The sequence below is a fragment of the Bombus terrestris genome, chromosome 11 (genome assembly GCF_910591885.1).
Source record: "Bombus terrestris chromosome 11, iyBomTerr1.2, whole genome shotgun sequence".
Taxonomy (NCBI): Eukaryota; Metazoa; Arthropoda; class Insecta; order Hymenoptera; family Apidae; genus Bombus; species Bombus terrestris.
This window is the reverse complement of record NC_063279.1, coordinates 1,326,245-1,340,463: the sequence shown is the minus strand read 5'-3', so window position 1 is coordinate 1,340,463 and position 14,219 is coordinate 1,326,245. Positions and strand designations below refer to the sequence as shown.

At 35.6% G+C, this 14,219-nt stretch overlaps 1 protein-coding gene across 2 annotated transcripts; it reads right to left on the bottom strand.

Annotated features, from left to right (window-relative positions):
* Positions 1 to 5,673: 5,673 nt before the first annotated feature.
* Positions 5,674 to 14,066, bottom strand: LOC100649388 (ubiquitin-conjugating enzyme E2 Q2). 2 transcript variants are annotated; one of them, XM_003398661.4, is made up of 6 exons: positions 13,772 to 14,066; positions 11,639 to 11,986; positions 11,390 to 11,549; positions 11,125 to 11,276; positions 10,571 to 10,865; positions 5,674 to 10,092 (listed from the first exon to the last, which is right to left on the bottom strand). In XM_003398661.4, exons 1-6 carry the CDS (start codon positions 13,931 to 13,933, stop codon positions 10,061 to 10,063), a joined length of 1,149 nt encoding a protein of 382 aa, XP_003398709.1. In that variant the 5' UTR covers positions 13,934 to 14,066; the 3' UTR covers positions 5,674 to 10,060. The 2 variants fall into 2 exon arrangements, with proteins under 2 accessions (XP_003398709.1, XP_048266125.1); XM_048410168.1 differs by lacking the exon at positions 13,772 to 14,066 and adding an exon at positions 13,571 to 13,711.
* Positions 14,067 to 14,219: the final 153 nt, after the last annotated feature.

Here is a 14,219-nt window from a genome sequence, read left to right as displayed (position 1 = left end):
GTAGCAAGGTACTGGGTACCTTGTGCGATGGGTGGGCGTAATCCCAACCCCTATGACCCTAAGGGTGCCCGGGTACTGTATGGAATTTTCTCTGGGAGATGCACCCGTTACCAAAGATGATAATATTTGTCCATGATTCCAAAGAATATCGCCTAGGGTGTCAACAAGGGTTTCCATCCTGGTGCCACTCACTCTTCCGCACCCTACCCTGGTCAAGGCCGGTGCAGAGTGACGGGGAGCCCCACAAGAATGTGAGGTGAGTGGTCTTGGCAGATATGGGCCCACCAACTCCGAAGTTCTCCGCTCCGAATCGACATTTGGCAGGTGCCAAAGGCGCCGACCAGCCACCACCCGGCTATAGGAGAAGATCAGATTCATCGGGGTTTTCCAGGGCGTGGTCCTACGCCCTGACAACCCGTACCCGCCTCGTGCTTCCCTCTCCATTTTACTTGCTATCTCTTCTATTTCGATTCTATAATTTTACCGTAGAAGTGAACTTTCGATTCATAAAAATCTATTTTGTGCATTCTATAAAGTATCTATTATTCTAATACACTTTGTATCGCTATCTCGACGAAGCCTTTAATAGTTGTCTTATTTCCAGACATTTTTATGAGACGTATGACGTACTTGACTTACTCTTTTCAACAATTTCGCGTTCACTTTTATTCGTTGCCTTATTGTTGATCGATTAAATGAATCAAATAAAAGATTGAAAAATGAAATTCGATGGATCAAGTGGAAGCAATTATCGTTGCGATTTAATTAACCGTTACAGGGAATCTCGTTGAGCATTTTTTGTTTCGTCGACACAAGAAAAACATTGGTTTTGTGCGAAAGGACGCGCGGTGCACATGAGTGAAAAAACCAGCGAATCGTTGGCCGGACACGAAGTAGTAAAGGGAGGAAAAAGTCGGCCAGTAGAGAAGTCGTATAATGATCGTATCGCGTTAGGAGGTTGTTACCGCGAGTGGCGTCCACGCGCGAAAATCTTCTTTCCAGTATCGCTAATGAGATTCTGCATTTGTCTTACCTCAAACGGCTCCTTAAATCCAACGACCTTCAACCGCTGGTTTTATCAAATCCATTAATTAGTCGTTACCTCGTACCGATTAAATAGAACGGCATACAGGAAAATTGGTTGGGTGTTAAAAATGTATTGGGTTGGCAACTAAGTGATTGCGAATTTTATCATTAGATGGTATTGACAAAATGCGCAATCACTTAGTTGCCAAGTCAATACTTTTATTTTAAACGTAGAAAATGTAGGAAATTTGATTAAAACGTTACGTTACGATTAGTCTGCGTTTTCTTTTCTGTATTCGTAGAAGGATTTGGGAAGAGAAGCTGGACGCAGAAGGAAATCTATTTTCTCTGATTACTCAGCGTATATATCCTGCATAAAAAGTCGTCTGGGGAAACGAACCGGTTTTCTTCGTAACTTGTAGAAAAATGATGTCTACCGTGGTACGAGTCGTAGATATTTTTTATGCTATGTTTCGTAATGACGTTCCAGAAGAAGGGTTTCAAAGGGTCTGAAGTGATTCAGCCGTCTCATATTTACGCATAAACATAGGTACACTGGCGTATCTTTTATCCGAGTATCGATTATATTATTAACTCGCAATAAAGGGTCCGCTCGTTGATAAAAATATTTCCATAGCGACTCGGTGTTTAAAAATATCTCGTCTTGTTAAAATATACTTGCCAGTGTTTCCAACTACGAGTTTTACTTTGTTCATTCGTGGATAAGCACGCGCGTGCTATCATTAAATTCAGAATTTTTCAAACTTGACGAATGATGTATATGTCGATGCTTAGTACGTTCGGTCTACGTACAAACTTTGTACTATGTCGCAATTATCAAAAAAATAAAATACTGCTCTTCTAATTAAATATCAATTACGAATTTTACAGTTTACTGACAATTTTTGACAAATCACTTTTGATTCTTCGATCCTCCAATTTCGTTGCATCGAGAAAAGACAAATTACCTGCGATCTGCGAGGATTCTTCTAGCGTCCAATTGTTGTCGTATTAAAAATGGAAAAAGAGCAGCTTCGAAATTATCTTAGCCATTCGCCTTTTCTTGCTAAACAATTGGAGATTGTTGATTTTGTCGTGACAAGAGTGGACAAGACAATCGCATCGCGTAGCTTTCTTCTTGCGCGTGTGACATCGACATCGTCAAGTTTTCCGGTGAATCGATTCGACGTTTAACGGTTCGGCGTTGCAGTCTCGTCGCACGAAAGTCAAGCCAAACTTGCTCCTTATTGCTTCCGCAGCGATGGTCAAATCCGGTGGCGAGTAACTCGGTAAATTGTCAGACTTGTCGGCTACGTGGCGAATGAATTTGTAACAACGGCTATCGGCCACTGTTAGGGACGTGTTTCGACGCAATCAGTCGATCCGGTTGTATCGAACGTGCAGCTTTCCCCGCAAAGATACACACGCGCGATCCTTGTCTTTACCATTAACTCTGTCACGTCTATTTGCCACGTAATCCTGCTTTTATACGATTTCCGTGTCATGGGTTAATTTTCCAAAGGGTCTTATTTTTTACAGTTAAGAAATTTCGTAAGCTTAATACGGAGAAGAAGATAAAAAGTTACATGAAATACTTGCAATAATTTTCTCCTTAAATTGGCCGAGTAAATAGATTGCGAAACGAAGTATCGTAAATACGGCAAGGAGCAAATGATCGACGCAGATGGTGCAACGTCCAAGAAGAATCGTTCGTTAACGTTTTAAGGGGACAAAGTAAATCTTAAAAATTGTATGGCGAGAAACGATGGATCGATGATATTTCATTAATTTGAAACGATGGCTCGAAACGAAAGGCAATCTTCGTTTGAAATTGGATCGTCTCTCTGCAACTTGTGCCACGTACTCTGTCGTTAACGAATAGAAAATGTAAATTTCAGCGAAATATTAAAAAATTTAATCCAAGGTACGATCCGTATGAAATAAAACACGAAACTTCTTTTATAAATCATATTAAAATCGTAAGAAACAGCGATACGAAGAGAATAAACGAGCAGACTTGCCGGTGACGAGTTTTAAAAGTTTAAAAAGTACTTTTATCATTTGCAAGCATGTCATTAAGAAATACAAGCTGAGTAAATATGTAGCAGGCAAACACTCCAACGTCAGAACACCAATTTAATTTGTACCTTTTCTAATTAGCAGCTTGTTTGTAGAATTTACCCTCGTTTCTTGAGATTAAACGTTAAATTGTCATTTTGCCCCCATTGCGAACTGTGATTTAAACAATGAACGAATTTGTTTCTTAACCGTGTCGTAAGGAACTTGAAAGATATGCTTCTCCCACGAACAAGTATTCCTTGATTTATTAAAACAAGAGGAAATTATGTACTTCAATACGTTCGTCTTTTGTTCGTATCCTTTATCGTTCATTTATTTTTAAAATAATACAGAACGGAATTTTTATTATTGAAAAATAGCTTCGTTCGTGGCATTATTTCGAACGTTCCTCCAATCAATAAAAAACGAAATATATTCTAAATATCTAAAGTTTTGCCCATCACAGTTTCGATACGATTCCATAAAAGAAACTCGAAGAAAGTAGAAACAGCGGATGTTTTGACATGATTTCCCAAATTTGTATTCTATTCACCTACAGTTTAGAAGATTCCAAGTTCCAACGTTAAAGTTTCGAGTGACCTTATCGTTGGTCACAACACGTACGATCTTTTGGGACAACTTTCGCATAAACAAATAAAAATTTACAAAGCTTCTTCGTTGACGCTATAGATTTCCAAAGTGCAAAAAGATGCTTAAATCGATACTTCTAGAAATAACAAAGGTATAATTCTCTTAGAATGATCGATAATCAATAACCATAAGGAGATATTTTTGTGCTTTTTAGAATTCTCGTCCAACGACGAATAAAATAACTCTGCAAAATTTCTTCGTCGTTTAGTAGCTCCATTACGACGATGTACTCCTTTTTAATACATGAGGAAATCCTCATCGACACCCCCCGCTCTTCTGGCAAGCGGCGAGATAGTGTCAGACTTTACGGACCAGAACCCCACGGTGGACCGCCTGATGCTCAGCTGAGATGCCCCGGCACCTCTGTCGAATTACTGCCGGATCCTCCTCCTGCGTCTTCTCCTGTCTGAGAGAGCATTCCTTGGGTAGCGCAGGGCCGTCCTTGCAAGGAACCCTGCAAGGGTAAGACGCTCTCACCCTCTCCCACTCTGTTCGTTCCTTTACGAGCATTACGTCTTCGCAATATGAACGGACTACGAGCAACTCTTGTTGCATCAACTCTCAGCATCACTTTCAGAACTGACGTGGGGTCTTAATTTCTCGCCAGTCGCTAGCCATAGAATACGTGGGGCCTCCCACGTCGGATAAAATTGCAAAGTGTGCTGGGCCGTGTCCTCGCCTTCACCGCAATGGTGACATGTGTTCGTCGCTTCTCTTCCGATTTTCTTCAGGTATTCTCCGAATACCGCATGTCCTGCGGGCAGCTGCGTCATCCGGAAGGACAGCGGAAGCCCTCCGCGGTCCCTCCAAGCCTCCCAATTATTACGACATTGTACTTGCGCGTTGATTAATCGGGTGGTTGTTCCATCGTTCGTCGTAAATTTGCAACTGTTTTCGTTCGCTCGATTCGTTGCAAGAAATCCAGGACATTTACGCGTTTAAGTATGAATGTTATCTAAGCTGGTTTGCGATATAAGCAATATCGATCGAAATACAATTGGAATTATGAAAAATCATAAATATATCTTTTTCGACAAAACGTTATTGAAGGAATTACAGCAAAGATCGATAAGGAAAATTTTCTTCGCGTATCTTTTACTAAAAAGTGCTATTAATAAAATAAAATGAAATAAAAATACACTATTAATAAAATTACAAAAGCAGAATTTACGATAGATCATATTATAAAAGAATCGTATTTATTATTATTATTATACGTATTATCTCATCCTTGAAGAAACGTAGGGGGAATGGAGAAAATTAATTGGCATCAAAAGAACCATCTTTTTTGCCTTTATTATCGAAATTCTTTATTTTCCGTGTCTTGTAGCTCTATGTGTAGGTGTGCATGTGTATGGAGTAGGAGGAGGAGAGAGAAAGAGACAAAGTATAATCTTCGTTTATGCTAGAAATATCGAAATATTCACTTAACGAGATATACATTACGTGGCGACTTATCTTTACTTTTCTTTCTTCCTAAGACCACCTTAATTGAATAGGCAAATACAGTGGATAGGGAAAGTCGTGTGTAATGATTGTTTTTGCTTTTTTTTTCGTTTATTCTACGTATCCTAACTTTGTCGTCTTTTGTAAAAAGAACCTGTTCGGCTAAAAAGAAATTTGGCTGAAAACGATAGTCTGCTCCCCGCCCCTAATGCGGGAAAAAGACGAGTAAAAGAATTAACCCATCAAGAACCGAGCAGTGAAACAATGTGCAAGAGCGCAGAAAGTACCGGAGAACGAAAGCAAAATAACTTAGAACGTTGATTGTCCTTTGTCCTTTGCTAAATATATATATATTAGAACACTACGCATATTGGCAACGCCGGTGTTCAATGCAAAATTCCTTACAGCGCCACGAATGAGTAAATTTGAAGTTTATAAAGTTGTAGGATCTAAATGGAAAAAGAAATAGCGACCAAAAAAATATTACATAAATGCTTACAAATCCTTTTTATAATCATAATGTTAAAAGACAGAATTCAAATACAAGTAAACCGACCGCAAATAAATTTCAAATGGAATGTTGGCCCTTAATGGATTAAGAATAGTACCTTTTAGAAAACCTTTTAGAAAAGCACGGTATCGGGAAAGCAAGGGAGAACTTGAGACCCTCTAATAACAAATTCACTATTTTTGCCACAAATACATTCGAAAACTAGGCACATTTATATTCGCAAATCTTTCTTCCGATCTGTTTAACCGGAAACACCAGTATCGTCCTATATTTTACACGAAATCAAATACATAAAAAATAGAGCTTTCATTACGATACAGGCCGATCGTTTAGCGTTCGGTTACTCGCCCATAGCAATTAGAGAATAGAAGGTCGTGATAACGCACAAATCTTAAGAGTGGAAAAAGGAACGCAAGAAGTGTTTTCATTTTTTTTTTTAACCAGTCTTCAAATCGACAGTTCATTGTAAAATCATCGTGAAAAATTGAAAGTTTCGTTCAAGCATATCGCAGGTATACAAACTACTCTCGTTATTTGAGAAGCGAATCCGTAAAAAATCATTTACTTTTACTTACTACGCTTCTGTTTCAACGCGCTCTTCTTCTCCGTTTTCTTTGTAATTACAACCAAAGGGAAATTCGATCTACTTTGATCAAAGAAACACAGTATATTTCCTTTTTGTAAATTATATTATAATTTCGATGCAAAAGTAAGGAGAAATTTTGCTTAACATCTTTCTATCGTTAGTAAACTCCGTCATTTGTAAGATATCTTTTGAATAAATTTTAACAAATAACAAAAGAGCCAAGACTTCGATTTGCAAATTCGTGTATATTCAAATTTGTATTCGTGTATCTCATCGAACATCAATAACGATCAAATAAAGAATACACGCTTCGCGCGCTTTTTTTTTTTTTTTTTTTTTTTTTACAAAAATTCTCATTACTTCTGCATCTGCGAAAGAGTTCGTCTCGTTTAACAGCTAAGAAAAATGAGCATGGATTTACGGATAATTGATATAAACCATTAAATATAATTCGCTTTTAATCGATCTTATTACGTCAGTATTTCATCAGCTCTTTTAGTTTCTCTAAGAACTTCGAATGAGTTATATGAAAGAAAAACGAGAGAGATAATAGTAATTACTTCTATAATAATAAGAAAGAACGTAAGAACGTTTAATTTTTAAAAACGGGTACTACCAACGATATTTGTAGCAAAAATATACAGGCCACGTGGCTGCTTACAATATACGCTCCGCAAATTCTTCAAAGGAAAGAAAAACTTAACAAACGCGAGAGAAATAAAAAGTTATTTTTCTTCTTTTTTGTTTTTTTTTTCTTCTTTTGACAAAGAACATAACGGTTAACGACGTCAAAACAACCATCACTCAGTGTCAGTCAGGTGCGGCTGTACAAATCATTGATACCCACTGACAATGAGCTCATCGATTGTACACCTATACTTAAGAATCTAGATTTTATTACGAAACTGCTCGCACGAATTTCACAAACGATTTCTTGTTTTCTTTTTGCTTTACTTTTTTCTTCTTTTTCCTTTAATTACACCACGAAAAAGAAACTATTGACCCATGCTACTTCGCTCGATTATTCCAATAATTATATTTACGGATGCATCGTACATGCGTTATTGCCAATAACATATGTACCGCTTCATCTTCGTACCGTTGTTTTCTGAACAACCTCACAGACATAAACTGAGATACATATTATATTTTCCCGTGCAATTCGGTGTGTCGAACATTCAAAAAAATTAGTTACAATTATTTAAATTACACGATGAAAATATTATATTATTCGTTGAAATTCACGTACGTTTCAAATCCATATTTTTTTTTTTTTTTTTTTTTTTTTTTTTTTTTTTTCTTCCAATTTACAGATACAATAGCGCAGTGATCAAACGAATCGCCGTTCGAACGTGTTTCGTCGACTAATTGATACAAATTTGCATATGTACAACGTACGAAGATGAAACACAAGGAACGGAATATGTATATTTATATACACGAATCGGAGCATGTGTTATGAATGCATAATATGCACGCATGTAAATGTATATCTTTGTATAATATGACGTGTGTAGAGAGAGAGAGAGAGAGTGTGTGTGTGTGTGTGTGTGTGTGTGTGTGTGTTTGCGCGCGCGCTCATGTGCGTGCGTGCGTGCGTGCGTGCGTGTATACATGCGTGTGGTCGTGCGTGTATGTGTGTCTGTATGTGTGTGTGTGTGTGTGTGTGTGTAGCCTTGTAAAATGTACGTCGCGTTTCATGTACGTATGTATGTATGTACGAAACATTTCGCATAGACGTTCTGGGAGTGGAATCAAGATATATCGAGTATATGAAAAGCAATCGTTTTTAAAAATGTAGAAATTCGCTTGTTAATAAACGTATACGCAATAGTTTGGCCATCGGTCTTTGCCATACAAGGATAATAATTTTTATCGACTACTATCGTTAACTAGGGATGAAGTCATCGTGAAAAAAGAACCGGAAGTCCATAATTGTTTGTTTCTTTTATAGACAGGGGAACGATACCCGTTCGGTTAGAAGAAAATGTTTTCACGAAGAAAAACGCACAAGGATAGCATAGTCTCATAAATTTCAAATACATGTGCAATAATACATGTGTATATAATTTTTTTTTTTTTTTCTTAAGAAGCGGTAATTCGTTTTTCGCGATCCTAATGGTGCCTTTAATGTACGCGTGTTCGCTTGTTATGCCTTATCGTTTCCTTTAACTGGCCAGTGTAAACTCTACTGTGGCACAAAGAAATTTCGACGATTACTCGCGTAATTTCACGTTCAATGCGTCGTGTAAATAGAGCTTCGATTGCAAATAAATTGTCACGATATATATTTATGTGTATATATATGTATATAGAATACCACTAAAAATTCGCTTGAGCGTACGCCCAACATACAGACCAAACCTTTATATCAATCTCAAGCACACATCAACCGCTTTGTAAACGATATAACAAAAGTAGCTTAACAAACGAAGCACACAACCAAATGACGAATCCTACATTGTTTTGCGTATTTTTAGTTTTAAATTTAAGAAAAAATAATACGGACTTCGAAGAACATTAGAGTTTCGAGAAATTAACACACGAACGTGTATCTGTACATCTATACAACCCTTAACTGTGTAGTAGTAGTCAATTATGTTAAGGAAATACATACTACCTAGTATTGCTATACGATTTCTTTATTTATAAGAATGTTTGACAATTAAAACGTAAATTATAAAATATTTTGCAGAATGCAACCTCGAATAAAGTTTAGTTAAAGATTAAATATGAATAATTAGAAAGCGGACAACGTAAAGCATTAGAAATATATACGTTTATTATTTTAATATCTAACAAAATAAAAATGTAAAAAGTTTCTACTTGATAAAAGAAAATATATAATTTCATTAGTCTGTTAAATTAAATCATTCGTGAATAAGATATTTTCATAGTATGTAGAATTTTGCATAGTATGTAGAATTACAAGTAATACTATAACCTCTAAAGCCTCATTGTATGTGATGTTAATTTTCTTAAAATCATATACTATCTCGAAATACTCTAGAACTGTGATGATTTAGTTGTGTGCTCGTTCACATTACCGAATCATGTTGATCAATGAATGAAAGCATCGAGTAAATACAAAAGGTAATAGCAAAATTCGCTTTACCCCCAGAAACATCGCTATTCTCATATCAGATTCGTTTACTGTCTACTTTTAACAAATGTATATGTCCAAACAAACTTACTTATGAATTGCACAATGAAAAAATTAAGATACAATAAGATAGAATGGAACGAATGAAAGCTCACAATGATAAAAAAACACTTAGAAAAATTGTCAATATAACTATCTAAGTTGATAATCGTCGTGTTCCCTCTGTTGAAAGAAAGGAAGCACGGATTGCGCAAACGCATTTTCACAGAGAATGTTTACACTGTTTCGTACGTACGTACAACATGTGTACTCACGAAAAGAGAACTAAGATTAATGTTATTTGGAATAATTATGATCCTTAGTAATTCCAAACGTAAGAATCAATTCCAGATAAAAATGATTACATCTCACATTCACAAATGCGATTGGCGATTTAATCACTAATTACTGAAAAATCTATGCATACATAATCAAACACTTCACTGTTTGCGCGGCAGCCTTTTCAGCTATAAATGGAATTATGCATTAGATTAATTCAGTATCTTAAGTTACCACCTAGTTAATGTTGTGTTTTGTGTATCAAATCATTATCGTAACAATTATTTGTTGGGCACACACCGAATTAAAGTCTCAGCTGTAAGCACGCGTCAAACTTTTCTTTCTCCGTGATTCATGTTCATTAGCCATCCTCTTTTGGAGGGGTAAACCAACCTATAAGAATATATAACAACATAATACCATGTATATAGATATTTCAGAAACAAGTATTTCAGAAAGAGATGGAAAAACATACGTCAAAAGTAAAAGATTAAGAGCCACGTGATACAAAGATTTACTAACATAACAGAATCTTATAGGATTGTATCGTTAAATTCCAAGTTAGGAATGCAAATAGTAATATAACGTATAAATAACGACGTTATATTAATGAAAAAAAAAAAAAAAAACGAAAAAAGAAAGGAAAAAGTGGAGCAGCATATGTTTCTAAAATTATTATCTTTCCCAAATTATTTCAGCCAATATTGTTAAAGAAACACGTATTAAAAAACATATTATATAATAACGATAATGAAAAATTCATCATTTAAATAACGCTAAACATTAAACTCATTATCTTCTCATCGAATATTCTTCCTATTGCAAAAGTTTGACATACACGATGAAATGAGAAATAAAATGACCGTCTTACCATTTTTTTCATGTATTTGTACAAGAGACTTGAATGACTGTTGTGCACGGGCTAGACTGTATTGACCTTGACCACACACTTTGCTAGCACTACCTGGTCCTTGAAATTGTATGCGTGCTTTTCCCTTTACTAGTGTTGCTGAAATCTGCATAATGACTGCTTCCACTGTATAGGCTGAACTCCAACCTTGTTTCGTTAAGAGTTCCATGCAAATTGCACCTCCTATAAGGACGTAACCACCAGAGATCATGGGATGCACAACTCTGACAAATGGGGGTTCGAATGGGTAAGTTTCCTGCAATCACAAGAATAGAGAATTTTTTCTTAATTTTACAAAATCAATAACCTAAATATCAATATCATGCGAATTAACAAAATTTCCAAAGTATTTACCAAACTACATTGATATCATATGTAATTAAAACATCAAGATATAATAAACAGATTCTTAAAAGTGATGATGTATTACTTATTATCTAAAACACAACTAGAATCAATAATTTTGATTTACACAAAATTCATACAATAAAAACGCCTGCAAATTAATGACATACCTTAAAAAGCATGTTAAGGAGAATACTGTCTTTGCCTTCCTTTTCTTTTAGAAGTATGAGATCGCTGTGTAAAGGTGAATCAGGATCAACACACATCAGCCTGACATTCCATTCATACAAACTGTCATTTACTAATTCTATGCTGTACATTCCTACAACAAATTTAAGTAAATACTTGAATATGTCAATAAATCTGCATTTTCATTTTATAATATGATTATTAAGCTGTCTTAATACAACTATAGAATGAAAAACATGTGACTACCTTTTTTGAAACTGTCACTCCGATAAATGTCGCGCAATTCTTTCATAAGTCTGTCTGTGGCTTGCACACTGCCACAGACAGATCCTTTTAAGTAATCTTGTCTTTGATTTTGTCTCAACCTTTCTAACGTTGCAAGATGTTCCAATTCTATTTCTTCACCCTTAAAAATTCAATTCGTATTAGTATAAATCAATACAAGTATAATCTACGTATTAAAACAATTATTTTATTTAATATTACTTTATTTACCTTACTCTTTGCATTGGCATCTCCTTCGTCCATATCTAAATGTAGATCTTCTTCCGCATCGCTTTCTTCATCATCATCAATATCTTCTACATCTTCAGCTTCCATCCTTTGTGCCGCTGCTTCGTTCGATCCTCCTAAACGTAACGGATCCAAAGCTGTCCTTAACCGTTCAACATCGGGTGGTTCAGGTAATGAGTGGAGTCTACATAATTCTTTCAAGAGAATCCCAACTTGATTAATGACATGGTTGTCACGGCCTGTAGTAGTACTTAAAATTTGTACCGCATTTGTAACACTTGTTTCCTCTGATTCCGCAAACCAAACTGGTGGTGTAGAAGGATAGGTTTCCTATGACATTCATTAGAGTTCATATAATCACTTTATAGAGCAAAACCGCAATAATCATAATTTAATTTTTATTATATGTAATATATGTAATGATATATTACTTTACATAATATTGAATAACAATAATGAATATTTATATAACATATTTCTATAAACTTGATATTTTTCAATATTGCAATTAACTACATTATTCAAAATATGTTATAATTTTCCTCGACGTAGTTCATTTGTTATTTCAACTAAAACAGAAAATTGTTTAAATATAAAATGAACTACTACTACTTTAAAGTATGTGTACAATAATAAAATCCTCTAACAAATTAAAAAATATGTTTACCAATTGTTATGCATATAAAAATTACTGATAAAAATTAGTTACTTAATTGGATGTTTAAAACTGACTCATAAAGTAGAAAATATTTTAAGATTCTAAAAAAAAAAAAAACTGTAGTAAGAAAGATAATGGACATGAAAATTCTTAAATTGTAAAATAGTTGTGTTCGACGATAATTCGTGAAATAAAAGATTACATTAAAAAGCAACTATAATACACGGCGAATGTTTATCGCGGTCGTATACACGATATTTAAATATGGATTTATCGGCAATTGCAGTTAGCTCAGCGTCGGTGCACGTCCATGCATGTGCGTAACAGAAATCACATATTATTAATTAGCAATACCAGACCATATTTTCTCAATGAAACAAATGAACAAAAATTATCAATTTTGTAACAAACGAATAGATAAAACAAGAACAATAATGCGTTTCGCTAATATCTATTTGAATCAAATTTTTAAGTCCAACATTTGTTTTGATACACGCAAGATGAGAAGATAGGTTTGAATACGCTCGAATTGTAAAAACGCTAAATAATTTTATTCACAATCGACCTTTAATGAAAGAAAAGACAACTATTATAAATTTCGACTTGCATTCGGAGCTCCATAACAAAAGAAACACAGAGCTCAAATTCTTTTTAAACACACGCGATTATACGCGATGACTTATTGTTTACACAGGCTGATAATAAACTTTCTGCATGGATCCGAATCTAAAATTAATCGCTACAAATTAATGAACTCGACTCTAAATAACATAAACCGAGTAAGGAATAAACAATTATTTACTTTTAGCATTGATATGTTAACTATCATAATTTCGGAGTAGTCAAATGAAAATTGAAAGTAATTTCATAATAAAAAAGCGAACGATGATGGCAACGATGGTAAGAGGAACGTACATACATGGATATGCTCATTGTTATCTAATTTATCTATAAATATTATCTGGCGTACACAAAATTAGTAAGTAGTTTGGTAATCGTGATATAACTGTCTAAATGACACCGATTCTAAACGAATGACTTGTTTGTTGCAAATTGCAAACACAAAAATGGACAGAGAGAACAGATACCATTACGAGGGGCTTACCCTCTATTTGTGACATACATTGACCTCTAGCGCAATATTAATTCATCTGAAAATCTCCACGGAAACTAGCTGATTGAGGTGAGAAAGGATCGATCGTAACTACAACAAAACGTACAGAACAATAAGAAACTATGGAGAGGACAATGCGTACATGATAGACACGGTATACGTGCTCCCGAGCATGGCTCTTGTCAAAAGCCTCAAATAACAACACGACTGTTATTGTTTCTTTGTCCGATCGGTCGTAGACAGCGACGAAACTTAACACGCTATCCATATAAAAATGAAAATACTGTCGATTGTTCCGAATCGATTTACTGTCTCAAATCGCATCCATGCTTGGTACACTTACTGTAATATTGGCGTGTATTTCGTATTTCTTCCCATTTTTACCGACGAACCTGCAGCTGAGTTCGTCCACACTCGCAGACATTATCTGAAATCTCTCATGGCTCTTAGGGAAGACGGACTCAAGAGTTTTAATCTCCTGCTTAAGGGTGTTCAAACAAGCCATTTGGGGGAGCGAACGAACGTGCCGGACCCCAAATTTTTCGGCGGTGCTTGTTCCAAAAAATACAGCAACCCGAAAGAAACACGACGTACCCGATGACTGCCCGACAAAATGGCGACCGCAACTGACCAATTCGGCTAGTCTCGTACAATTTCGTCCTCTCTCGTCACAGATGGCAGCACTGAAACATTCAAACACTCATGACGTCTTTCCGGTACAGCTGAGTGCCGCTCAACGTGTTGTGGCATTTAAAACGAAATCCGGATAATATACAATTGCTCACGAAAGT